Source organism: Mus pahari, chromosome X (genome assembly GCF_900095145.1).
Source record: "Mus pahari chromosome X, PAHARI_EIJ_v1.1, whole genome shotgun sequence".
In the NCBI taxonomy this organism is placed as follows: domain Eukaryota; kingdom Metazoa; phylum Chordata; class Mammalia; order Rodentia; family Muridae; genus Mus; species Mus pahari.
Window position 1 is genome coordinate 63,001,116 of NC_034613.1, and position 27,307 is coordinate 63,028,422.

The 27,307-nt window shown below is 44.6% G+C and overlaps 2 protein-coding genes across 11 annotated transcripts in view; one reads left to right on the forward strand and one right to left on the reverse strand.

Annotated features, from left to right (window-relative positions):
* Ikbkg (inhibitor of nuclear factor kappa B kinase regulatory subunit gamma) overlaps nucleotides 1-27,307 on the forward strand; it is a 56,422-nt gene that overhangs the window by 17,459 nt on the left and 11,656 nt on the right. Inside the window, exons 1-4 of one of the 9 annotated variants that reach the window (XM_029534057.1) lie at nucleotides 15,729-15,812; nucleotides 24,239-24,440; nucleotides 25,411-25,625; nucleotides 27,116-27,234. In XM_029534057.1, coding sequence (XP_029389917.1) covers nucleotides 24,254-24,440; nucleotides 25,411-25,625; nucleotides 27,116-27,234 — 521 coding nt within the window. In that variant the 5' untranslated portion in view covers nucleotides 15,729-15,812; nucleotides 24,239-24,253. Of the gene's footprint in view, nucleotides 1-15,728; nucleotides 15,813-20,193; nucleotides 20,235-20,540; nucleotides 20,608-20,925; nucleotides 21,054-24,238; nucleotides 24,441-25,410; nucleotides 25,626-27,115; nucleotides 27,235-27,307 lie in introns of those variants that run through there. The other 8 variants (XM_029534059.1, XM_029534060.1, XM_029534054.1 and 5 more) reach the window with 8 other exon arrangements.
* G6pd (glucose-6-phosphate dehydrogenase) lies at nucleotides 8-20,410 on the reverse strand. 2 transcript variants are annotated; one of them, XM_029534052.1, is made up of 13 exons: nucleotides 20,048-20,152; nucleotides 19,307-19,434; nucleotides 6,144-6,181; nucleotides 5,936-6,044; nucleotides 4,894-5,111; nucleotides 3,398-3,559; nucleotides 3,046-3,171; nucleotides 2,645-2,738; nucleotides 2,331-2,517; nucleotides 1,833-2,068; nucleotides 1,658-1,734; nucleotides 1,468-1,560; nucleotides 8-1,367 (listed from the first exon to the last, which is right to left on the reverse strand). In XM_029534052.1, exons 2-13 carry the CDS (start codon nucleotides 19,424-19,426, stop codon nucleotides 1,277-1,279), a joined length of 1,551 nt encoding a protein of 516 aa, XP_029389912.1. In that variant the 5' UTR covers nucleotides 19,427-19,434; nucleotides 20,048-20,152; the 3' UTR covers nucleotides 8-1,276. The 2 variants fall into 2 exon arrangements, with proteins under 2 accessions (XP_029389912.1, XP_021043381.1); XM_021187722.2 differs by having other exon boundaries at nucleotides 557-1,367; nucleotides 3,398-3,556; nucleotides 20,048-20,410.

A 27,307-nucleotide genomic window follows, 5' to 3' on the forward strand; every position in this document is an offset into this window, starting at 1 on the left:
GCTTCTTATTGTGCTAAAAACTATCTGTTTAGTCTATATAAGCTTTAAAACGTTCTTGCAAGCTTCAGGTAACTGACTTGAATCATCTATCAAAGGTCAAATAGATTTCAGATAAGTATCATCAATCAACAACCTATTCCCCACCTGCCTATTCTATTACCTATTCATGGTGGTGGTATCTCTCCACCTTTCCTTGGTCTTGGAACTCCCCTCCATCAAATGTCAGGACTTTGGGCCTAGAAGTTTCAAATGTACACCCAAGATAAAAAATTTCCTCTAAACTTCTTAACTTTACCTTCTTTCTCTAGTTTGTCTATCCCAGAAGATTTCAAATTAATAGACTGCTCTAGCATCAGCCTCAGGTGTTTCCTCAAAATATGTAGCCATTGTTGGACTATTTGGACTGTAGCTTCTAAACAACTCTAGTATATATGTTTTATCAGTTCTGTTCTTTAATAGAACCCTGAATAATAAATATGAGAAGTGGGGAAATAGTAAGTCTCTCCTTCATGATCCTGGATGCAGGGAGAAAAGGACAAGGAGACAAGGAGACAGGTAAAACTGTTTTGTGGATTTAATGGCAGGGTTGGGGTAGGAAAATTCTAGCTGCTGCTCTTACCTTCCTTTGGTAAGGAGGCTGCCCATAGGTAGGATGAGGTTGACCATGGAGTATGGAATTGGTCAGGGGACATCTACAGCCCCAAAATATTGCTAGGCAGCATGAGGTCTCTTCTAGCTGGTGAGGAGGAATGTCTAGTAGCATTGAGGCTAGTGTGGCCATGGGCAGGTCCTCTCACATAGATGTCCTTGACCATTTCCTTCAAGTTTTGAGGAGCTTGCCCATAGCCTCTGGGGAGTCTGGTTTGGTCATTGTCCCTCTGAGGCCTAAGGCTCCTCCCCACTGTTCCTAACTCCTGTCTTAAGGAGTCTAGGGACAGACTGATAGGCATTCTTTCTGCAGGGGCTGGAGGGGAGGAGGTGATTTAGGTCTTGTGGAAAGATGAGTGGCTCACATAGGGCCAGTGGTGAAACACAATGAGTTTTGAATGCCTGGTATTTGAGGAATGTAGTTGGGCTCAGTGGTGGTGGCAGTGGCAGCAGCATAGGACAGAATGGTGGCCCAAGCCCAGGGACTAGAATGTGTATCTAAGGCCTATGGTCCCAAAGTCCTTCCAATATGGGGTCAATAGTCCTAATATAGGGTTAGATGGTGAGAAGGGCAGATGCAGAAAGGGTAGCCAGAGGGGCAGAGTGCAGATGGCGTAAGTTCCAGGTCTCAGAGCTTGTGAGGGTTCACCCACTTGTAGGTACCCTCATACTGGAAGCCCACTCTCTTCATCAGCTCATCTGCCTCTGTGGGGCCGCGGCTAGGAGGTAAAGGAGAGACATGAGTGACCTTTATCCTTGGTAATTCCTACTGCCCTGCTTCATTTGGCTTGGCCCTCTTAGCTCCCATCCTTCCCTTACCTGCCATATACATAGGGGATGGGCTGGGGCTTTTCTCGATCAATCTTGTGCAGCAGTGGTGTGAAGATACGCCAGGCTTCCCTGAGTTCATCACTGAAGGGATACAGTGTAGGATGGAGTGGAGGCACACAGGGACAGAGGGAGAAAACCATCCCTCTTGCCTGACTGTGTTAGGCTGGGGGTCCCTCACCTACGGACAAAGTGCATCTGGCTCCCACAGAAGACATCCAGGATGAGGCGTTCATAGGCATCAGGGAGCTTCACATTCTGCAGGTTTGGAAAAGGGGGAATGTTGCTGATACTACTGTACTCAGCCACCCAGGGCCTCCCTTAGGGCCTTGCCCAGATGGTCCTCCCTGTTGAACCTTGTATCTGTTGCCATAAGTTAGGTCCAGCTCCGACTCCTCAGGGTTAAAGAACATGCCAGGTTTCTTGGTCATCATCTTGGTGTATACTGCCTCATTGGGCTGCACACGGATGACCAGCTCATTACGCTTGCACTGCTGGTGGAAGATGTCGCCCGCCACATCTCGGAACTGCAGTCTCACTTCAGCTTTGCGTTCATTCAGGGCTTTGCCACAGCGCAGGATGAAGGGTACCCCTAGAGGGCAGGGATGACCTCAGGGACTGGCTTTCCTAGTCTTGTGCTATGTGTGTGTGAGAGAGAGCTCCTGTGCCTGTGTATATGTATGAATGTGTACATGTGGAATAAGTAATGACTGGGGTCATTTCCCACTTGTAGCCCTCCTTCTCCAGTATTCTTACCACTGAATACCATGTATTCATGCCATGACCATAACAAGAAGTGTCTCTTTGAGGGCACACTTAACCCTGCCTTGCTGGATCCTAGAAATGTCACCTACCATCCCATCGTTCATTCTCCACATAGAGGACAGCTGCTGCAAAGGTGGCAGTGGTGGACCCACGGGGTACTGTGGGGTCATCTAAGTATCCATTGGCAGCTTCTCCTTCTCCTTTGGGGTTCCCCACATACTGGCCAAGGACCACATTGTCAGTTTCCACCTCTGAGATACATTTCAACACTTTGACCTGGGAGAAAACCAATGCAGGTAACAGGGAGGGTGTAGGGGAATGGACATGAGCCCAGTGCTTTGTCATAGAATTACCTGTTATGGGGCATGGCTGCTGGGGACCTGGTGGACATGCCTCCACCTACCTTCTCATCACGGACATCATCTGAATCTGTGGTGGCAGGCTTTTCCATTGCCACCAGACACAGCATCTGCAGGAGGTGGTTCTGCATAACATCCCTAGTAGCAGAAGAGGCAGATACTCTAGTCACGTGTCATTTCCAGGGTGGGGCCAAGGGGATAACTAAGTTCTAGATGCCCTAGGATTACCAAACAAGGCTTTCTAGTGACAAGCTGGAAAACCTTGCTTCCTTACCCCTAGTGTCTTCCCAGTATCCTAAGGCAAGGAAGTAGATACTAACCCTAATCCTTTGGGGTTTGGCTAGATGGGAGTTATACCCTTCATGGCTACCCCCAACAGCTCACTTGAACACTATCCCTCATAGTGTGAAGATGAGCTGAGTTGAGGTAGGATATGGGTTCTTACCTGATGATCCCAAATTCATCAAAATAGCCCCCACGACCCTCAGTACCAAAGGGCTCTTTAAATGTGAGGATCACACAAGCAATGTTGTCTCGATTCCAGATGGGGCCAAAGATCCTGTTGGCAAACCTGTAGGAGGTTCGTTGAGAGGCTAGCATGAGAGACATTTTGGAAGGGTTCATGAATGGATGCTACATTTGGGATTCCACAGTATAGTGGCTGTATGTGAGCTAGGCTAGAACTTAGTACCCTGGCCAGCATCTAGGAGGAATTTGACTTTGGGGCAGCAGGGCAGGTGGGGTTCCTTATATTGCCACCCTTGCCCCGGTCCCCTTCCACCCCATCCCCTGTGCACCTCAGCACCATGAGGTTCTGGACCATCTCTTTGCCCAGGTAGTGGTCAATGCGGTAGATCTGGTCCTCACGGAAAAGAGAAGAGATGTGGTTCGACAGTTGATTGGAGCTCTGCAGGTCTCTCCCGAAGGGCTTCTCCACTATGATGCGGTTCCAGCCTCTGCTTGGAGTCCCCAATCATGTTATTTCCCAAACCTTTCCCAGGAATAGGCCTATGGCTATATGTCATTCTGACCCTCACACCAGGGAGCAGGGCTTTCATCCACTGTATTCTCAGGTGACTCAGGGAAGCTCTGTTGGCTACTATTGATCCTTATCCTGAATAGACAGCATCTTTGAAGCTTCCCTTACATGGTAGGGACTGAAACAATTTCAGGGATTTTCCCACCTTAGTGCTAGGGTAGCATAACTGGTACATTCTTGGGTGGCCTTGTTCCCCACCTCCCCATGCCAGACCCTCAGTGGGTCAGAAGTAGCCTAGCAGCCAACAGGAAAGAAGGCAGATGGAACGTCAAGGACACAGCTTCCTTACTAGTTTTAATTAGTCTCATGTATCCAAGGTTGGCCAAGAACTTTTTATGTAGTTAAGAATGACCTTAAATTCCTGCTTCTCCTGTTTCCACCTCCCAAGAGCTGGGATCACAGGTACTGTGCCATCCAGTTTGGCTTCCCTCATTGGTTTTATGTTCTTAAAGTCTTATTGTGTTTCTCAGGTTGTCCTGGAATTCCTGGGTTCAAAGGGTACTCCTTCCTCATTCCTTCAGTAGCAGGGACTACAGTCATTGCCCAATGAAACTGACTTTAACTGATTTTACTTATTTTTTAAACTAGCTTTTATTTTCTTTTTGAGACATATTCTTACTATAAAGACTAGAATGACTTCAAATTCAGTATGTAACCCAGGCTGGCCTTGACAACATAATGATTCTCCTGCCTCCTGAGTACTGGAATTACACCCAGCTTAATTTTGTTTTGTTTGAGACAATCTCACTACTCTGTATTACAGGTTAGCCCTGAACACCAAGCAGTCCTCTTGCTTCAATCTCCATTGTGCTGAAATTATTCATGTGTCACCTTGCCCAGATTTCCACGATTTAAAAAACCAGGTTCCTTTTTTTGCCACTCAACAGAGTGCTAAAGTTGTTTTCTAAATTCAGGAGGAAGAGAAAGATGGCTTGCAGCCAACAGTGCTCTCTTATGAAACAACACTGCCACCTTGTGGATCTGCTGAGGATTGGGGTGGGGGGGGAAGGAAGTCTCACAATGAGCATCTGCTCTGTGGAGCAACACTGTCATCTTATGGTCCTGGTGGGAAATGTTGCAAGGGGCCACTATTTTGTAGTGAGAGCTTGCGTGGGGGGGGGGATGCTGATCCATATGGACAACAAACTAGGGGCATTCATCTTTTCAGCTTGCATAGACTGGCTTGACCTGGGGGCTGTTTAGAGTAGCAGAAACAGGAACAAACAGACAGGAGTGGAGAAAGACAGGTCTTACGTCTGACTCATGCAAGTCTCTTGAATGTTCTTGGTGACTGCTTCATAGACTGTGGGGGGCAAGGCCAGGTAGAATAGACGGTTGGCCTGCATCCCCTGGTGCAGGGCATTCATGTGGCTGTTGAGGTGCTTGTAGGAGGCTGGATCATCATACTGGCCAGCTACATAGGAGTTACGGGCAAAGAACTCCTCCAGCTTGGGTCTTTCTTCTGGAGTGGCCTGGGGATACACAGATGAATGTCAACTTCTACTTTTCTCAAGAGTCTACAGTTGTTCTGCCCTAAAGGAGTGGAAGATCTCTTTCTCCCTCTGTGCCTGCCCCCCTCACTCTCTCAACAATTTCTTGTTCCACAGCTAAGGTGGGTTTTCCTTGAGTCCCTGTCATTGTTCTGCAAGTACAGGAGTTTACTTCATTATGGTATCTTTGTGTACCACAGGGAGGGGGCTAAGGCACATAGCAGGAATATATGTAGGTGGGGCAAATCACTGGCACATTTTACGTATCCTTGGGGCCCTCATACCTAGAATAGAAACTGGATTTCAGGAAAGTCTAACCTGAGAAAAAAGAATGATGGAGAAGGTTGTCTCTCCAAAATTACCACAGTAAACTATAGGTGGTGAGAAAATGTCAACATAGTGCAATTACTGGAGAAAAGAGGTACTTGGAAGGGTCCTTTCATCCAGCTACTGGCATGTCCCAGTGTGGTACCAGAGCATAGCAGGATGAGGCCAGAGTGGAGCTAGGAGACAGATATGAGGCTGAAGGGACCTTCTTCCTGTCTTTGTTAAAAGGTCAGGAAGAAGGTGGCACAATTAAGTAGATACAGCTTTTGTGTGGTTGGCAAGGGAAAGCAAGGATGTGAGATGTCAGAGATCGAGTGTTCTGGGTGGCCCTGCCTGTTAGTAAGTCAAATGAGAAAGGAGGGAACTGTTGCTTGTGATAGGAATAAGGACATGTCTTCTCAAGGGATGCCTGGAGCTAGTCTTACTGTGGAGTAGAAGAAAGGACAGCACAAGGCTCTAGGATCCAATGTCACACTCACTTTAAAGAAGGGCTCACTCTGCTTTCGGATGTCATCCACTGTGAGTCGTGAGCGGGCATAGCCCACAATGAAGGTATCTTCGGGTAGAAGGCCATCCCGGAACAGCCACCTGAGGGTACAATACAGCTGTTTTCAGACTGGCTAGGGAAGGCCAAGGTCTGTACCTGGTAGAGAGTATTTTGGGGGGTAGTGTAGAAATATTACTGACCAGATGGTGGGATAGATCTTCTTCTTGGCCAGGTCACCCTGCAGAAGAAGAAACATATCAGAAAGAGCTAACAAGAACCTAGATCATTCCCCACCAGTGGTGATCTGAGTCCTCATTTGGGGTTACTACTTAGCTAAAAATATATCTACTATGCCCTCCCCATATATATCAGAGGATCCCTGAGACTTAAGCCTGTACCAGCCATGTACCGATACAGATGAGTAGATGACACTGCTGGGTTCAAGATGAAACCCTAGACATTGAATTCATTAGAGCTTAAGGATGATAAAGGCAGCACAAAAAAGAAAAACAAAACTTGTGAGATATGGCCTCAGATGTCACTGGAGCTAGAAGGCAATGAGATGGTTATTCAATTTGGGAAGTTAGAAAAATAACGGCAGGAAAAGTTTGATGATGCAGAGTGAAGTCTTGTCTCTGTAACAAAGGCCAGATTTGGTGATAATATACCCTCCCAATAAAAAGGTGTTTCAAAATCACCTCTTCCAAATCAGAATTAAAAAAAAATAAGGTAGCAGTGAAAAATTCAATGGAGAAATTGGGCTGGAGAAGATGCTCAGTGATTTTGGAGTAGGCAAGGGTTCTCATTTCCACCCCCACACTACAAAAACAAACAAGCAAACAGAGTAGAAAACTAACAAAAGAGCGCTAGAGGAGACTTGTGAATTGCTATGTTCTTGATATGACAAGGCTGTGGCACACATGAAGCCACAGTAGATATAGTTGCCTGCATGAGATCAAGTTGGCCAGCATGGTGTGTGTGTGTAGTTCACAAGCTCCTATCCCTAGCTAAGGATCTGTTGGAAGCTGATGGCTGCTAGGGAATGTAATTTTTCTTCATGGCCCCTTGGTAATTGCTCAAGGAACAGATGATGGTTCCATGCTCATGAGCATGTAGGAAGCAATAATTGTATTTAATGGGTTATAACAAAAAGAAAAATTGGGTGGGGGAGTGGGAGAGGGGTTGAGAGAGAGAATGGAGGGTAGATATGTTTTAAATGCATTGTATACATGTATGAAATTCTCAAAGAATAAATTAAGAGCTATTAAAAAACAAGCCAAAATAAAACCAACTTCCCCAAAAATCAAACCATACTAAAGAACCAAACCAAGAAAGAAAAGCTGGTCTTTGTGGCACAGGTCTATAATCCCAGTACTTCGGTAGTTGGAGCAGGCGGATCTAGACTTCAAAGTCAGCCTTAGGTATACACCATAAGACCCTTTCCCTATCTCAAACAATACCACCACCACCAAAATCCAAAACAGCAAAACCCAACCCAGCCTAACAAAACCCTAACAAGTTAGAATGAGACAGAGAATTTTGTTTGTTTTTTTCAAGATAGAGTTTCTCTGTATAGCCTTAGCTGTCTTCAAATTCATCCTGTAGACCAGGTTGAGTTTAAACTCACAGATATCCACCTGCCTCTGCCTCCGGAGTGCTGGGATTAAATGTGTGTGCCACTACAGCCTAGCTGAGATACAGAATTAAAAAAATTTTTTTTAATTTTATTTTTTGAGAGAGGGCCTTGCCATGTAACCAAGGTTGGTACCGTCCACCCCCCATCCCCAAGTCTGGTTTTCTTTGTGTAGTTCTGGTTAGCCTGGAAATAGTTCTGTAGACCAGGCTAGCCTCAAACTCAGAGAACTCTGCCTGCCTCTTGTCTTCCAGTGCTGGGAGTAAAGGCCCAGTTTGGTCTTAAATTCAGTATGTAGTCCTGGCTGGGCTTAAATTACAGACAACCCTCTTGCTTCAGTCTTCTTTGTAGTGGGATTACAAATGTGTGCCACCATGTTCAGCAAGATGGAAAAATGTCTTTAAAAAAAGATCCAGCCTAGGATATAATGGAGGAATGGACCTAAGGGGTGGCAATGATACAAAGACAACTCCTGGCCTGAAAAGCACTGCTAATGGCTTCTACCAGAGTCAAGGAAGAGAGAATTCCACTCTGAAGTAAATTTCCCCTGAAGACAGAATAAAGGGGGAATACTTCTAAAGGCACTTTGAGAACTTTAGTACTACAATTTGATGACAAAGGCTAATGTAAAACTCTATTGATTGATTGATTGTTTATTGAGTCAGAGTTTCTCTATATAGTCCTGGAACTCATTTGTCAGCTAGCCTGGCTGTACAGATGAACTACAGGTTCAATGAGGGTTCCTGTCTCAAAGAATAAAGGTAGTGAGAGCAATGGTAAAAAGATACCTGACGTCAGCTTTTGGTATCTACACACAGGCTCAGACATATGTACATGTATCTTCACACACACAGAGAAGGACACATACACAGCAAGAAAAAGAAGACAAGCAAGCTAGGCATGGTGGTACATGACTGAATATGATTTTAGTACTAAAAAAGCTGAGTTGGGGGGATGTCATCAGTTCAAAGTTAGTGGTCATTGAGTGTCAGCATAGTGGTACATGGCTACAATCTCAGTACTTATGATACGGAGGCAGAGGATAATGAGTTTAAGACCATCTTAGGCTACATAGTGAGATATATCTCAAAAGCAACGACAGAATCAATCACTGAAAATCACATTAAAAGATTTAAAAAGGGGCTGAAGAGATGTTCAATATTATTAAGAGACTTGCTGTTTTTGTACAGAGTCCCAAGTTTGGTTTTCAGCATCCATATCAGGCAGCTCACAATTGCTTGTAACTTCAGTTCCAGGGAATTTAATGACATCTTCTAGCCTTTGTGGGTATCCATACACATGTGGCTACTGGCTGGCAGACAGACACATAAATAGAAAAACATAAATCTTAAAAAAATTAGCCAGGTAGTGGTGGTGCATGCCTTTAATCTCAGTACTTGGAACGCAGATGCAGGCGGATCTCTTGAGTTTATAGCCAGCCTAGTCCACAGAATGAGTTCCAGGACAGCTAAGGCTATACAAAGAAACCAAGTCTAAAAACAAAACAAAAACCAATACCCTTCAAAAGAAATTAAATGAAAAATTCTGAAAAAACCATTGTGTGTGTATGTGGTGCTGGTGATTGAACTCAGGAAATCAAGCATGTTAGGCAAGTACTCAATTACTGAACTATATATAGTCCCTGTCCCGGCTAGTTTTATGTTAACTTGATACAAGCTAGCGTCACCAGAAAGGAGGGGGGCCTCAACTGAGAAAATACTCTCATAAGATCAGCCTGTGGGACATTTTTAAGTGATTGATGTGGGAGGGCCCAGCCCATTGTGGGTGGTACCAACCTTGGCTGATGGTCCTGGGTTCTATAAGAAAACAGGCTGAACAAGCCAGTAAGAAGTATCCCTCTATGTATCAGCTCCTGCCTCCAGGTTCATTTCCTGACTTTCTTCAGTGATGGTCTAAGATGTGGAAGTGTAAGCCAAATAAACCTTTTCTTCCTCAACTTGCTTTCGGTCATAATAATAGAATCCCTAACTAGGACAGTCACAGATCTTATCCCTGGCAGAACTGGAACTTGCTCCGAAGAACAGGATGGCCTCAAATTCACAGAAATCCACCTGTCTCTACTTCCTGGGATTAAAAAGGCATGTACCACCATGTCTGCCTATCTTTTGAGACAGTCTCAAAAACTTACTCAGGTTGGCCTGGAAGTTACTTTGTAGTCAACATTAGCTTTGAATGCCTGCCCCAGACTCCTGAGTAGCTGCGATTACAATAGGCCTTCTGAGAAATCTTCATTTCTATGTATTGACTTTTAAAATACAGCAACTTTGTTAAGTTCAACAAATGCAGATAAAGGGTTTCAGAAAAAAAAATCTATTTAATTTTTTTTTAATCAAAGAGGGAATAGAATCTCTTTGATTTAGGACATCTACCAAACACCCTAAAAACACCATTTAAAATGGGGTATTGTTTATCTTTCTTGTTGCTATGAATAAATACCTGGCAGAAAGAAATTTAGGGGATGAAGGGTTTATTCAGGTTTACAGTTTGAGGGTATAGTTTGCCATGTTAGGGAAGGCATGGTGATGGGGGTGTCAAGTTTGTGTTGACAGCAAGGAAGCAGAGAGATGAATATGGACACTTAGCTTACTTTCTCCAATTTCCTTTTGTTCAGTCAGGGGTACCAATCAATAGTGTGTTCTATGAAATTCATGGTAGGTCTCTCTTTTTCAGTTAAATTTCTCTTTAAACACAATCACAGACAAACATCTAGGTGTCTATGAGAAAATTCTAATGCTTGCTATTGCCTCTTTAGTCAGTCTTAAACTAAAAGCCCTTGGTAGTGTCATCAGACAAGAAAATGAAAGTGGTATAAGGTTTGGAATAGAGGACAAAAACCTGTCATTATTAGATGATAGCTTGTTTATTAAAAAATACCTCAAATCAACCTACGGAATAATTATTAGAATTAATGAGAGTTTGGCCAAGTTGCTAGATTAAAAAAGTGATGAGTAGATAGAGATTTCTTAGGATATAAAGTAATAATCATAAGCCAGCATTGTACTGCAGCCTGTAATCATAGCATTCCAGAAGTAGAGGCAGGATGATAAGGACTTCAGGATTATCCTTGGATACATAAAGAGTTCAAGGTCTGCACTGGGGGTAGGGAGTATAGGAGAGGAGAGAGAGATATGAAAATATGAAGGGCATGCATATGACTGGTTCAATATCCAGTATTTTATTTATTTATTTATTTATTTATTTATTTATTTATTTATTATATGTAAGTACACTGTAGCTGTCTTCAGACACTCCAGAGGGAGTCAGATCTTGTTATGGATGGTTGTGAGTCACCATGTGGTTGCTGGGATTTGAACTCCGGACCTTTGGAAGAGCAGTCGGGTGCTCTTACCCACTGAGCCATCTCACCAGCCCTCAATATCCAGTATTATGAAACAAAAGAAACAAAGGAAAATAGGCAAGCCTGGCATTATGACCTTAGTGGTAGGGTATGTGCTTTGCATGTGCAGGGCCCAGAGTATAATCCCTAGCACCAAAAAGATAAGTTTCAACCTTAGATATAGTATTCAGTAAACTTACCTGTATTCAGAATATCTAAGTAGCTCCTATGACACACTGAAAAACAATCTAACTGAAATGGGTAAAAGGTTTGGCCAGATGTTTCACCAGAATGGAAATGAATGGCCATAAAATACATGGGAAATGTTCAAGGTGTCAGAAAATGCAACTTTAACAAGACACCACTTCAGACTCATTAGAATGGCTGTAATACAAATGATGATAGTTGGGCATGTTGGTACATACTTATAATTCAACCACTTGGGAGGCTGAGTGAGACAAGAGGAACTCCATGAGTAAAAGGCTAGCCTGGGCAACATAGTATGTTCCAGGCTAACCTGCACTACCCATATCAAATAGAACTCCCTTTCCACAAAAAGCCAAAGCAAAAGAAAGACCTAGTGTTGGTATGGAACTCATAGACTGTGTTTAGAAACATGCAATTATTAAATCTAAAACAGCATGGCAGCCTCTTATCAGGTGAAGTAGCTATACATATCTAGGTGTTACTCCAGAGAAATAAAAGCAGGTAGCCAGCTGCCCAAAGATCTGTGCATGAATGTTCATGCAGCTTTAATTTAAAATAGCCCAGAAATGGTAAAATAAACCAGCATGCAGATGGACAAATTGTATATCTGTATTCAGCTACTCAGGAATGAGCTACCATTTCAGTGTTGGCAAATCTTAAAAATATATTATGATGAACCATAGAAGCTAGACATAAGAGACTATATACTCATGAAATCACTTAAAAGCCCCAGAATGGGCAACATTAGATTATTATGACAGGACTCAGATGAGTAGTTGCCTAGAGACGTGGTAGACTGGCTGGCAGGGGTATCCAAGAACTGTGTGGGAAGACAGAAATGTCCTAGATTAGGTCATCAACAAAATAGCTACCATTTATTCATTACAATATGTACCAAGAAAAGAGGGTGAAAATAATTGAGCAGGGGGTGGAGAGGAAGTTTAACATTACTCCTAGGGAAACAATGGCTACAAAGTGGGGGCTCTTTGGGTACATACTTTTTTTTTTTTGCTGTAGCTTTGAGACAGGGTCTTGCTATGTAATCCTAACTAGTTTTGAACTTGCTATGTTGCTCAGACTGTCCTTACAGTCAAGGTAATCCTTTTGCCTCAGCCTCCTAAGTGCTGTGATTACAACTGTATACCAGTACACCTGGCTTTATTTAGTTACTTAAAAAAATTTTTTTTTGAGACTGGGTTTCCTGTATCTTAGACTAGCATCAAACTCATTATGTAGCTAAGGCTGCTCTGAACTCCTAATCCTCCTTCCTCCACCTTTCTAGAATTACAGGAGAAGTATACCACCATATGTTTTACATTGCTTTAATCCAGGGTCTTGTTATGTTGTTTAGGTAGGCTAGTTTTGAATGTCTTTCCTGAAGTGAATCTCCTGCTTCAGCCTCTGCAGTGCTAAGATTTTAGATGATAATACTCTGTTTCTTCTTTTTATTTAGGTAATTATTTTGTTTTTAATTATGTGTATGGGTATTTTGGGGGGTGTATATGCACATTAGTACAGGTACCTATAGAAGGCAGAAAAGGGCACTGGATCCCCTGGATTGGGAGTTATATGGAGTTGTCAGCTGCCTGTTGTGGGTACTAGGAACCAAACTTGGATTTGAGCAAAAGTAGCAAATACTCTTAACCAATGAGTCATCTTTCAAGCCCCTTTCTTTCTTTTTCTTTTTCTTTTTTTTTTTTTTTTTTTGGTTTTTCGAGACAGGGTTTCTCTGTGTAGCCTTGGCTGTCCTAGAACTCACTCTGTAGACCAGGCTGGCCTCGAACTCAGAAATCCGCCTGCCTCTGCCTCCCAAGTGCTGGGATTAAAGGCGTGCGCCACCATGCCCGGCTCAAGCCCCTTTCTTAATGGGGGGAGAAATTTACAAGGGTGTGCCAAGTTTGTGAAAAGTTGCCCAGCTGTGTCCTTAAGATCTGTGTTATTTTTGATGAAATATACCAATAAGAATTATAAATATTTGGGGCTAAGAATATAGCTCAGTGGTCAAGCGTTAGGCAATGGGTTTTATCTGTAACACTGTAAAACTAATGAATCAACCAAACAGCACCCCCAAGAACCCACTGTAAATATTAGTAGATACAAGCTAACAGCTTTTATTTACTAACAGTAAATAAAACTCATTTATTAGTGAGTTGGAAAAATTAGCAATTTAAAACAATACCATTTACAAAACTAAATATTATAAAGAACCTAGACATAAGTTCATGATGCTCATTTCCAAGCTAATGTGCACACTCAGTTCAGTATCCCAGTAATCAGTAACAGCCCAACATGCTTTCATTTTGTACCCTGCCAAACCAGGTACAAGAAGAAGGGGCAGAAATGACTACCAAGCTCTTGGAATAGAGTAGGGCATTTGCCCTTTCATCTCAAACCCTATAATTAGGAACGTGGGAGAAGTGTGAACCCATGCAACACAGGACAGTACTACTTCATGGGGAGAGGTGAGCAAGTACAACAGGAGTAAGGCACTGGTCCCATCTATATCCTAATTCACTCTCTACAGAAAAAGCAACTCTGGTTTTAAGAACCTGAATATTTATTTATACAAAAGTAATTTGCTGAAACTTTTACTACAGGTATATCTAATTAAAACTCAAAACACCACTTTCTTTCTTTCTTTTTTTTTTAAAGACTGTAGCTGTCTTCAGACACTCCAGAAGAGGGAGTCAGATCTCGTTACAGATGGTGGTGAGCCACCATGTGGTTGCTGGGATTTGAACTCAGGACCTTCAGAAGAGCAGTCGGGTGCTCTTACCTGCTGAACCATCTCACCAGCCCCAAAACGCCACTTTCTAACAAGGCATTTTGGCACTAATTTCTCAGGTGTTTGGGATGAGTTTTTAGATGGAGTGGGTCTGGGTGGCATGAACCTTGCAAAATTTAAATAAGCTATGCAGAATACAGCAAGAATAATACTCCTTTACCTGGCTGGGATCACCATGACCTGGAAAGATGCTGGGTTCCATGGATCAGGGACCCCCAGAGAGTGAACTGCTGTTCTCTTTAGTACAATATTTAATAGGCAACTTTCTGTTATTACAGGTAGACTAATATACAACATAACCCAAGCTGATTACATAGCCTAAGCTGACTAGCTCTTTAAGATGAAGAGGTGGGGCTGGGAAGGTTGCTTGGTGGTTAAGAGCACTAGCTATTCTTTCAGAGGACACTAGTTTGATTTCCAGCATCCATATGGTGGCTCACAACCATCTGTAATTCCAGTTTTAGGGATCTGACCTCTGAGAGCACTAGGCATGTAAGTGGTACAGACATACATGCAGGCAAAATACCTATGTACATAAAATGAATAAAATAAAATCAAAACACTGTAGTGGTAATACCATTTTAGATTCAAACTTCAAAAATGACTAAGCCAGATGTACTAGTATATACCAGTAATTTCAGTACTTGGGAGGCTGAGACAGGAGTATAACAAGTTCAAGGTCAGCCCGGGAAACATAGTGAGACCCTGTCTCCAAAACAAAACAAACAAAAAAAAAACCCCCCAAAAAACAAAAATGGGAGCAGAGGTTCAGGGGAGGCTGAGGCTGAGTAGTAGACTTGGTTAGCATATTAACAAACAAAAGAGAGTGAACCATGTAGCTGCACTGATGAGTTTTTAGACTCATTAGACTGATTAGTTTTTAGATGGAGTGGGTCTGGGAAATGGCAGTTCTGGATAAGGATGGTTATGGGCACTCAGGGATTCTCATGGCTTGAATGTTTGTTCTCAGGGGTTTGCTGAGTGACTGGTCCATGGAATCAATTGTGTGCATGTCATTTTTAGGTTCTTCTGGGTTCCCAAAACTTCCATAGAGGGCTGTTGCTAAACTCTAACACCCTGTGTTGGCATGAGCAAGCAATTCAGTGCCCACGTCTGTCAACTGCTCAGAATTAAAGTCCTGAGCACTGGTGAGTGGGTTCCTATGATAACTGCCACCCTCCATATGAACTTCTGGGAGCCTGAGCCCAATGGCCAGTAAGTAACTTCAATGCTATGACAATCTTTAGGAAAATGTCTAAGACTTGCTGCCAGCTGGGCTTCTATTGCTCTGGAGCCTCATCTCTCACTTCCTCATGTGATACCTAGCACAGCCACCCGAGTGCCCTAATTACTGTCTCCCAAGTCACTCTGCTGGGCAAAGCTTTTACTCTGTTGTGCAAGACCCTTATAGGTCCCACAAAGCTCAGCACAGACAAGTCCAATTCTGGGCCAGGATTCCCCCCCCCCCCCAGGATGGTTCTTAGTTCCTCAGAATGCCCTCAATGCCTCTGTGATATTCCATCAGTGGGATGTGGGTTACTGTTCATGTTCAGAGGGTTTTATCCTGGCCTCACACACTCCGGAAAGGGCTGGCTTGCTGGGAACTAGAAACTAAAAGAAACAATGAGAACCCTGGCTTGTAGACTTCTCTAAGCAGGCAGTGTTTGCTTATGATCAAATTCCAACTAACTGGGAGGAATCAGTACAGACTCCAGCCAATGTGTTGGTGGCAGGGGACTGGTCTGCTGAGTCACAGTTGCCTCACACCCAGAGCTGTTTGTTCTTGTTCTTGTTGGGATTAACAAGACATAGAACCTGCTCTCCTTGTTTTGGCTCAGCCTGCAACTGACAGTCTGCCTGGCTTCAAGTCACCCAAGGGAGGTGAGGTAGGACTAAGTGGGGGTGGGAGGCAGTCATTCTTCTCAGGGATGGGGATGACCCTGTCTTTCCTGTTGGCTTCATGACTCTCACTAAACTCCTCTGAAGTAAGGAACATGAGAAGAACTAAAATCTAAACTTACCATGTGTGGGAGTAGGGGCAATTAGAGAGGCAGCTGGAAGTCTCTCATCTTTGCCACCCCCTCATATTGCCCAAGTACCATGGCAGGAGAAGGATCTACCTAAGGATATATGGTGACTTAGGAGAATTAAGACATGATTAAGATCTCTAGCCACAGATATCTGGCCAGATAAGGGCAAAGAGACCCTGAGTACCACTTGGTCTATGGTTAGCTGAGGTTTGAGTTGTTGTTGTTGTTGTTTTTTTTTTTTGAGACAGGGTTTCTCTGTATAGCCCTGGCTGTCCTGGAACTCACTTTGTAGACCAGGCTGGCCTCGAACTCAGAAATCCGCCTGCCTCTGCCTCCCAAGCGCTGGGATTAAAGGCGTGCGCCACCACTGCCCGGCTGGGTTCTTGTTTTTTGAAGTCAAATCATACCCAGCCTTTTGTTTGGGAGAAATTCGAGTGAAGGCCTTGCAGGAGTGAGGCACTCAGTTCCCAAGGGTTGTTGGGGATGAGGGACTCACCTAGCTTCCCAAAACAGAGTTCTAGACTGTGAAGACTGTGACCGAGGATCAGCTATTTTTCCAGGCACTGAATGAGACATAGGGAGATACGAGGTAGATCTCGGCTAAAAATCTTAACAAAAGGCCTCCTTCTAACACCCTGGGACTCTGTGAGTCACCAGGCTTTTGGAAGAATGCCAAGGTCATCATGACACAGCAAGAGTCTTACCAGCCCAAGGAGAATTCAGCTCTGAAATGACCTAAGTAGAGGGATGGGCTGGGACTGCCAGGTCACTCCTCACACAGTCCTGTCAGCAGGATGAACCTTGAGTGCTCACTGAGTCTATGGGTATCACATAGGCTAGGTAGGGAATCTGATGTCTAGAGAGATGGCCCCGTAGTGAGCTCATCTGCCCACGTGGACTCCCAACCTACTTCATTTCTTCTGCATAGGAGAGTCACTCTCTAGCTTCACCTATTGGCTGGGGCACCTTTTAGGCTCAGTTCCTTCCCTGCAATGGTCCATAAGGAGTGGGACAGTAAGGATTTCTGTTCCCTTTCTTGTTGGGGTGGGAGTTCTGAGAAGAGGAATGGCTACAGTGAGGTACATTGAGAATGTCCCCACCAAGGAAGCTGGGTACATGTGTAAGGACTGGGTAAGGACTTGGGGAGGAAGAAGGGGCAGAGGATGGCTACTTAGGATCAACTTGCCCTAGTTTGTTCCAGTTTCCTAGGCTTGAAGCCTGCCAGACACTAGCTTCCTTTTAGTTTCTAGGTCACACTGAACTTGTTCCCAACTTAGAGGGCAGTTGCCCTTATCCTCAACTTACCTTGCTCTTGGGACCTGTGTGTTGCAGGGGCCTTAGTACACAAGAACCCATTTGTGACTTCTGTTACATGTAGCTCCCCAGAGTACACTGTCCCCACAAGGAGGATAGGAACTGAGGCTATTGTGGAATGGGAGACACTTGACTGCTACGTTTAATGAATGGAGAACTTGCAGGTGTCCTAGATCAGATAGCACCTTGCCTGCCTCCTGCATTTGTGAAGTATCAGGCAGGAGCTACTCTAGGGGCTAAGCACAGGGTCTGTCTGTCTGTCTCAGGACCTCTGAGAGGAACAGAAAGAAACAATGATGCTTTTTAGAAAATTTCTTTCTTCCCCACTCCCTTTTGCTGGAGCTAATACTTCCCATTTCTACTCTGGAAGCCTGGCTTCCTACTCCCAGAGCAGAGGAGAGCAAAGGGGAACCATACTGATTGCAGTGAAAGGAAGTTGCTCAACTCGAGGCTAGAATTCACGTAATTAGCCTAGGATAAAGCCAGAGAAGCTGCCTGGTTCTTGTTTGTTAGATGAAAAATACCAGGGTTCAGAGAAATGTAGACATTTGTTCCAGGTCACATAATAAGCTATCAACAAGGTGTCTAAGAGTTCAGGTCCTACAGTTAAAAATGATCTTTGATAACTGGGTTATTGTTGCTGCATGTTTATGAAAGCATGGGTGGGGCAGGGGAAATAATCTTCAGTTACTTTCTCTTCCAGTTGGCCCTTTAGACTGAAGGCAGAGTCCTACATGCTAAGGTTTGTGGCAGATACACGCATAGCTCCTTTAAGGGGACTAGGCTAGAGACAGGGCTGAGGGTAGGGCTGTTGTACTGTGTGTTCCAACTAAGTACCTCCCTTAGGTCTTAGAGCTACAAGGAGCCAGGGGACAGTGCTTTGGTTTGTCTCTCTCTTCCCCTTTCAGTGGCAGGGCCCTTTTCCTCAGCTTGTTTCTGCATTCCTTTTCTAAGTTCTGCCACTCCCATTTTTGCTCAGAAATATAAGGCAGACAACAAACAAGTTTGGCAAAAGAGGTGGCATGTTCTGATCTCCATTTTTTGGGTAGTACTGCAATTGAACCTAGGGCCTCATGCATATGAGGTTAGTGCTTTACCACTGACCTACAGCTGTAGCCCTTAGTGAATGGCAATGCTCTATATGAACAAAAACCCACAGAGCTCCTCCAGCATTGAGGGGTCCAGGGTGGAAAGCGCTGAGCCAGTGGCTACCCTTTCAAGAACACACTAGCTCTGATGAAGTTCTTGTCCAAGATTACACAATAAGTTAATAGTGAAGATGGTCACACGAGGGTGAGCTGATTCCAGGGTTAAAAGCAAGCAACTGAGTTTACCTTTGCCATCGAACACTGGTCACTGAACATGCCCTGCTGCCACACAGCACATAAGGGGGTGATTTGGTCTAAGCCCATGGCTTTACTAAGCCCCCACCTGCTCTAGTCTCACTGTGTACTATCAGTACAACACCCCTCTGACTGCTTCTGTTCTTCAGTTTTTTCTAACAGAGCACAATGGTAGTTGTTCCAGTTGGACAACTGGGACTAGGTGGGATGAACAGAAATTTGCAGTAGGTTTGGAAGATATGGCAAAGAGGAGGTGTTTATTCCCAGGGAACTTCATGCCATAGAAAGAAAAGAGGGAGAGGCAGGACCTCAGATTCTTCCACTGAAATTAACCGTAATATTTATCAAATTATAGATTCATTAAAATCAGAATTTTCCCTAATTGCACCTCAGTTTTTTCCATCCAGGAGGAAGTCCAACTGGGTGCTTTAGAACCTGGATGATCCAAGTCTGACCTACATTCAATGGCTGAGCACAGATTTCTGAAATGTGACACAAGTACTTGTATATCAGGTACTGCTGTGATGATCAGGACATACAGGTGGGAATATATGCCATAGAGTTCAACCTAGTAGAACTTGTGGGTATCTCAGCAGTTCCGTCAGTTGGGAAAGTTGAGATACAGAGAGAGAAGTGCCTTGCACAATGCTATATATTTGATCTTTTAGACTCGGGGCCTGAAGGGAGACTCACCGATGCACCCATGATGATAAATATGTGTGTATCAGCTTGGTGGAAGGCATCACCCTGGTACAACTCTTCCCTCAGGATCCCACACACCTGGGTCCGGCTCAGGGCCACCTGCTCTGCCATGATGTTTTCTGGTGGAAGAAAGGCTCATTGATATGGTAGGAGAACGGAAGAGCATCGACAACTTAATCTTGTCCAAGGGTCCTTTGGGTTCTCACCAGGCTGGTGACGATTATTAAAACCACTGGCTGGGAATGCTGTGTGTGTGTGTGTGTGTGTGTGTGTGCATGTGCGCATGTGCATGCAGGCATTTGGAGACTCAGAAACTGCTGCCTCTGAGGCTCCAGCCATAACCTCCAATGTTGCCTTCACTAGGGGTTGTACATTACAAAAGTACTAAAATTTTAATATAATCCACCTAGGACATCCACTCTGGTCACGGCATCACACTCTGTATATGGGACTATCGTACTCTGGTGTCTGCCAGAAACTCCACAATGAACTGAGCACGTTTGATTGTGCAGATGATGGAGTTCAGCTCCGGCTCTCTTCTGGCCCAGTTGGGTGATCCCGGAAAGTCCCTTCTCTTCTAAAGGTCTAGTCCTCATGGGCCCAATGCGGGGAAAGTGCTGGATACAAAGGGATGGGTTAAGACCTAGTAGATTAGCGCGCATCAAAGGGACACACGGCGTACAAGCGTGTAGCATGTCCCTCCACCGATATGCCATCAGACCACCCCTTTACCTGAGTTTGGTTGCCGCAGCCAAACACGTTCACAGATCTGTAGTGCACAGCCCGTTTCCGGGGGCTAAGCTTCGCTGGCCCATTTAACGCAAGAGGGCGTGTGCTTTGACTGAGCTGACCCGCCTCAGGAGAGGCAGGAGGGGAGGAGCTTCGGGCTAGTCTACCATTGCGGGAGAGAAGAGTAGAGGTAAATGCGCGCGCATCCCTGGCCAGCCCCGCCCTTTGGCCTTCCCCGATGCCGCTGCCCCGAGATCGCAAAGTCTTGTTGTCATAGGTGCAGCTCCACACAGTTCTCCCGTGTCCCTGTCTCCTGTGTCACCCAGCCATTATGTATGGCCTAACTTTCCGCTGGACCTTCGAGGCCCTGCACCTTTCCGGATGACCCTACTTCCGTTAGCAGCATAGCCACGCCTCCCCTAGCTACTAGTTTGGCTTCGGGGCTGGACTTTCGCAGCTTCCTCTAGGCTTTTTCCTTGTAGGTGGCCTGGCGGCAGAGCCCAGTGGCAGGACCAGGCTGAAACTTGGGTGTTTTAGTGCGGATGCGGTACCTTGAAAATGGGGTAGGGGCGAGTGTGGGCGTGGTGACGCACTACTTTAATCCCATCAGACGGGAAAAAAGAGGCAGGTAGATCTCTGAGTTCGAGACCCTGGTCTTGTAGGACCCTGTCTCAAAAAAAAAAAAAAAAGTGTGTGTATAAGTGTGTGATGTTTATCAGTGAGGAGCGCTCTGGTGTTGTGCTGGCCGACGCAGGCTGGCGATCTAAGACTTTGGAATAGAGTATGGCACTTGGGGGTTTTGATTCACTGGTTAATCTCCATGCCTTTGAGTCTGTGTTTTACTTCCGGATCCCGCACTTACGACACCGGAAGCCGGAAGTGGGGTTTTCCACTGCAGAGAAAGGAAGGGTGACCGCCTGACTAGGACTTTCTAGGAGCTCCGGTTCTGTCGGAGCGGTCGGATCCCTCTGCTCCAGCCCTCTTCACTTCTGGCCAACTCTGCTGACAGGTGTGGTCCTCTTCTCCAAAGACAGGGATCCATCGGTGGCTGTTCCGTAGTTTCCGAGACTCCAGAGGTCCACACCCTTCCCCCCACCTTAGGCCCAGTTTGTTCTGCTGCAAGCTTCTAGTAATTCGCTACTCAGATTACTTAGGTGGCTAGTCGGATTGGATCTGTCCTTCCCTTCATTGCAGCTGTCGCCTAAGGGCTTGGCCCCTAGTGCTAGAACTCTTTAGTTAGGAGACATTTTCTGTTGATCAAACTTTTCTAAAACACTTTTTGCACTGTAGGCCAGGTAGACCTCGAACTCAAGGTTCTGCCTCAGCCTTTCGAGTGCTGGAGCAACAAGTGTGCGCCATCCATCTAGGCTGTTTTTCAAACGAGTGCATTTGAAGTCTTTAAAAAGTTTTCAAGTGTACCTTCACAACTAAATATCTTACCTTCTGCACCTCAGTTTACTTTGCAAATGATTCATAATAATCTGTTTGCCTGTCCTCATATCATTTATCTGACCTGAGAATGAATGTGTTGTCTTGGCATTTCCTAGGAAAAAGGAAGGACCAGTAGTAGGAGCAGAGAGGGCCAGGGAGAATAGTTGGTGGAGAGGAAGGAGTATAGGTGGTATAGGATCTTGTAGGCTGTTGTATGGACTTTGTTTTTTTTGCACTAGGAGAAATGGAAACTCTGAAAGAATTCATGGTAGAGAAGAGAAGTAGTTTGAGTTATTTTTGAGGTAATTGGCCCCAGTGGGGCCAATTGACTGCAAAGGGTCATTGAAAAAGCAAAGCATAGTGATCTGTAAAGAGATTATTGCAGTAATGCAGGTGAAAGATGATAGTGCTTTCAGTCTTTTATTATTGAAAAAATTTAAAATGTACAAAAGTAGAAATAATAATATAGTAAGTTCTATGTACACATTTCTTAGCTGTGACTATCAGCTCATAGTTAACTTTAATTCACACCCCTTACAATTCTCTACCATGATTATTTTCTTTTCTACAGAAGATGTTATTTTATGTGTATAGGTGCTTTGCTATGCTTTTCTAGTGCCCAAGGGAGTCAGAAGAAATTTTCAGATCACCTTGGATTGGTGTTACAGATGTTTGTGAGCCACATTTGCAACAACAGCAAGTGCTCTTAATCCCTGAACCATTATCTCTCTTGCTCCACCCATTACGATTTTCAATAACAGCTTTCTTGAGACATAATTGGCATGCTACACAAAATATTTACCATTTGTGTGTGCTCCCCACATGCATGCATGATGTATGATTTGTACAGAAGCACAGGTGCCATGGCTAGAATGTGTAGAGGTCAGAGGACAACATTGAGTCAGCTACCTCCTTTCCACCTTTATATGTTCTCATATCTCCAGGCTTGCATAGCAAGGGCCTTTATCCGCTGAGCTGTCTCACTTGCCCATACTTCAATATTTTTGAAACAGTCTCCTCTAGATCCCTTCCCCTTGAGTTTCTAATCCCCTGGAGCTGGAGTTACAAAAAGTTGTGAGTTGCCCAACATGGGTGCTGGGAACTGAACTTGGGTTCTCTGGAAGAACAGTGAGTGCTCCTAATAGCTGAGACATGTCTCCAACTTCTTTTAAGACTTCTAGACATCCAAGTAGTTTGATATATATATCTGGAATTCAGGAATGAGAACTGTTTGGGATATTATCATTAAGATTTGGGTTAAAAACCATGAGACTGGATGAAATTACTGCAGGGGTGAATGCAGTTAGGAAAGAAGTCCCAAAGTTCCTCAACGTGAAGAAGTGGGGACTCAGTAAAAGGGCCTGAGCAGCATCAGCCTTTGAGGGAATGAGAGTCACCAGCAGAGAAGGCTTTTCTGGAACCTGAAGGAAGAAAGTAGGTGAAAAAGAGGGGAGGGTCAGTTGTGTGGGCTCAGGCAGATGGACCTATGGGTAGCAACACCTTTAGTGTATTAATAGCCAGTAGTCCCCAGTGTTACAGGCGTTCTCCCTTACTGGAAGCCCACTTCTGGAAACTTGCATTGAGATCATTCTCTTCCTGGTTGTCAGTATGAGGCAAGATTTAGAAGGTCTCCAGGTTAGTATTGTCCTGCATATTCTCTGGTTTAAAAGCCAGCATAAGCATATCAGGGGTCATGTGTTTCAGACACCCCAGTTCACACTTTCAAACTTTTTAGTGCAAAGAAGACACAAGAGGTCTCCTCTATCCCCAGTGAACACTTCTCAGGTACAATGTGGTCTGAAGTCTCTTACCATGTATTTGCGTTTTCTTGACTCCTGTAAGAAATGCCCACAGGCCCAGTGGCTTAAAAGAGAAGAAAATTGATATCTTACAGATCTGGAGGCCAGGAGAATAAAACCAGAAGGTGAACAAGGTTATGCTGTATCTGCAAGCTGTATTTAGTTGTGGGTGGCTCAGTTGTTCCTTGGCCTGTGGTTATATCAATCTAGTCTCAGCTTCTGTCTCGTGTCTGTTTTCCTGTGTTTCTACCTGTTTATTCTCTTTTCTGTCTCTTTTGTGTGTGTGTGTGTGTGTGTGTGTGTGTGTGTGTGTATATATATATATATATATATATATATATATGGAGCTGGGAATTGAAACCATAGTCTTGTGCCTGTTAGGTAAGTGCTCTACCATTAAACTACATTCCCAGTCCCATTTCATCTGTCTTTTAGAAGGATACTTGTTACTGGGGTCATGGCACACCTGTATAACTTGCAGTGATCTCACTTTGAGAGCCTTGATTTTTGTGAGACAGGTTCTTACTATGTAGAACAAGCTGGCCTTGAATTCAGAGAGATTGTGCCTTCCAAGTGCTAGGATTAAAGACATGCACCACTATGCCTGGCTTGAGATCCTTAATTTAACTACATCTGTAAAGACCATTTTTTCCAAGTAAAATCACATTTATAGTTTGAGGGATTAGGACGTGGATATATCAATCATTCCACTATACTGGGTGAGGGACCAGGACCCTTTGCTTCTACTTAAAGGTGTGTGGAGGAGGTAGGATTCCCAGTTTACTTCCTGTTTCCTCCACAATTCTCTCTCTTTGCAATGGTAATATTTCCTATGTCTTAAACTCAAACTTCACTTTTGTATCTGGTTCCACCAGATAAAATGTCCAGCCTTTTGCTGTGAAAGGAAGTCTAGTTGAAAGAACTCTGTTCTTTCTCATGCACTCCTACTGCCCTTTTCTTCTAGACACTGTCTTGTTGGATGAACAAGCACCTCTGGAAGAATCAGCTGAGTGAGATGGTGCAGCCCAGTGGTGGCCCAGCAGAGGACCAGGACATGCTGGGTGAAGAATCTTCTCTGGGGAAGCCTGCAATGCTACATCTACCTTCAGAGCAGGGTACTCCTGAGACCCTCCAGCGCTGTCTGGAAGAGAATCAAGAGCTCCGAGGTAAAGATTGCAGTGTGATGGAGGCATGACGTTAAAAGTCAGGAGGGGCCTGGGATACTTATATAAGGACAAAGCTTATTGTCACCTGCATCTTGTAATTGGCAGGGTATGAAGTCATGATGTGCCCAAGAACCATCTAGCATTTCAAACTTAGCTAACTTTCTTTGTTTCAGGTAGGGTTCTCTGTGAAGAGTCACATGCAGAAAATAATGTGGTTCAAAGCCAGCACCAGGGAAGGGAGAAGGGATGGGGAAGGAGGATAAGCTAAAAAGCCATGGTAGGTAGGGGAAGAGTGGGCTATAGGAATCAATGGGAGTAGGTTTATTCTTTCTTGGGACATAGCAAGCTTTTAGTTGGGAGGGGATATAGTTTTCCTTCAGAGAGAGGGGTTTTTCCTAAGATGAAATGTGTCTTGCTCTTGGAATGGTGTGGCCAGCTCCAGTGAGAGGAGCTTTGAGTATGTCTTCTGCACTGGCACTGCCTTCTTTCTCATGTCACCCTTATTTGTAAGGTGGATGTTTACTGTTCTTCAATATGCAGCTGAAGAGAATTCAGAACTACTAGCTTGTTCTGTCAGCACCTTCTGGGCTTCCAGGTTGCAGCCATAAAGTACACAGTGAAATTTGCTTTTGGGGACTGTTTCCCTACATCCTCAAGTGTTTCAGGCATGTTTAGGGCCTCATGATCCTGAAGACAGAGATACAAGCCTGGGAGGACTGGGATTGAGTGCTCCCAGGGTAGGGATACCTCCAAATGACTAGAATATAAATGAGACTTAAAAAGAAAGTTGATTTTGGTGTATTCCTTCAAGTGAAGAATTTATGTTTAGTAATGCATTCTAGACACTTGGGGGCATATCAGTGGAATGGGCTAGGAATTGGTTTGACTTCTTAGAGAAAGGCCAGTTAGTATTATAAGAGTGCCTGGCTGTTAGGACTCATATCTCCTTTGCTGTCTTCCCTGTCCCTAGATGCTATCCGGCAGAGCAATCAGATGCTGAGGGAGCGCTGTGAGGAGCTGCTGCATTTCCAGGTCAGCCAGCGGGAGGAGAAGGAGTTCCTTATGTGCAAATTCCAGGAAGCCAGGAGGCTGGTGGAGAGACTGAGCTTGGAGAAGCTTGATCTTCGGAGTCAGAGGGAACAGGCCTTAAAGGATTTGGAGCACCTGAAGAAATGCCAACAGGTAGCTAGTGGATGGGCAGGCCCTTCTGCCCCACCTGTGTTTGAAGACCATAGCAACACTCATATTCCTGTAGGAAGTATGTTGTTGGAGGTTCCTCAGGACCTTTTCAGGCTTGATTGCTGGGAGCATTCTTTGAATCAAGAGAAGCCATCACACTCACTGTTAGTTTATTACAGTAAAAGGGTCCACATCAAAATCTTCCAAGGTATAAGGCATATATGGTAAGAGCCAGGAGAGACCAGATGTAAGCTTCTCAGGGAGAAGTGCTTTTGCTGTGAACAGTGGTTCACTGTATATAGAGTACTATCAACCAGGAAGCATTCCTGAGCTCTGGGAGCCAGGGTTTATCCTGGGTTCACTTTTGAAGGCATGGAGTGCTTAGGTACCTGACCTAGCTTGCTCAGGTTCTAGCCACCCTGAGGTCTGGCAGGTGCTATGCCAAGGCCCTCACATACCCTGGCATCAGCCCAGACAGCCCAGTTGAATCCTAGGCCCCTGAAAAAAACAAGGCAGTCACATCAGGTAGGATTTCCCAGGGGGCTCAGAGATGATCCCTAGGAGCCTTTGGAGGAATTATGAGACCCCAGGCCTGTGAATTGGCCCTGTATTACACAACCACCAAAGGATGGTATGCCTAGTGTGGAATGAAAGGGTATTACAGGGCCTTTTTGGACTGACTGGTTTCAGGACCTTGGTGACAATAGGTGAGCAGGGATTGTGCCATCTGAGAGGACCAGTCTGGGGAAAAGGGTAGAGAAGATGTGCCATAATCAAGTTTTACATTGTGGGGCTAAGTTCATAATGATGCAGAGAGTGCCTTGTCAAAGCATTTCATTCCTATCTGGGGAGACAGCAGCAAGGTACCATACAGCAGGGGCTTAGATAACAGAGGATTGTCTCTTGTTGAGATCAGAGGTCTAAGATAAAGGTATGGGCAGGTAGGTTCTTCAAAGGGCTCTTCCAGGTACTTCTCCAAGTGTATGTATTGTTACTGTTGGCAATCCTTGGTGCTCCCTAACTCTCTTGCTACATGGCCTTTTCTCTTCAGAAAGTTTTGTTATATTTTATTTTGTGTAGTGTGTGTGTGTGTGTCTGTGCTTGCACTCACACATGTGGATGTGTATATTGCCATGGGGTGTACATGTAGGTGACAGGACAACTTGCAGGAGTCAGTTCTCTCCTTCTACCATATGAGTCCCAGGGATTGAACTCAGGTTGTTAGGCTTTATGGCAAGCACCTTTTCCCACTTGGACCTGCTAAATTTTCTCACAGTCCTTTCTTTTTATTTTTTATTTTATTTTTTTATTTTTTTAGGCATTTTTATTAGATATTTTCTTCATTTACATTTCAAATGCCATCCCCAAAGCCCCCTATACCCTCCCCCATACCCTGCTCCTCAACCCACCCAGTAGTGCCTTAGGTCTTAGGAGTGCCAAAAGTGGGAAGCTTGGGAGAAAGCAGTACTGATAGGAAATGACCTTTTTTCTTGTAGCAGATGGCTGAGGACAAGGCCTCTGTGAAAGCTCAGGTGACATCATTGCTTGGAGAACTCCAGGAGAGCCAGAGTCGTTTGGAGGCTGCCACCAAGGAACGGCAAACTTTAGAGGGAAGGTGAGTGGGGAGAGGAAGCTAGCCCAGGAGGCCCCTTCCAGTGTTTTTTTTTTTTTTTTTTTTTTTTTTTTGA

Excerpts from the sequence above, each read along its gene's own strand:
- G6pd (XM_029534052.1), bottom strand. The coding sequence starts at position 19,426 with ATGGCAGAGCAGGTGGCCCTGAGCCGGACCCAGGTGTGTGGGATCCTG. Across the intron at positions 2,069-2,330 it reads GGAGAATGAACGATGGGATG|GGGTACCCTTCATCCTGCGC; the intron begins GTAGGTGACATT and ends CCTGCCCTCTAG. Across the intron at positions 1,735-1,832 it reads CTTATGGCAACAGATACAAG|AATGTGAAGCTCCCTGATGC; the intron begins GTTCAACAGGGA and ends CCAAACCTGCAG.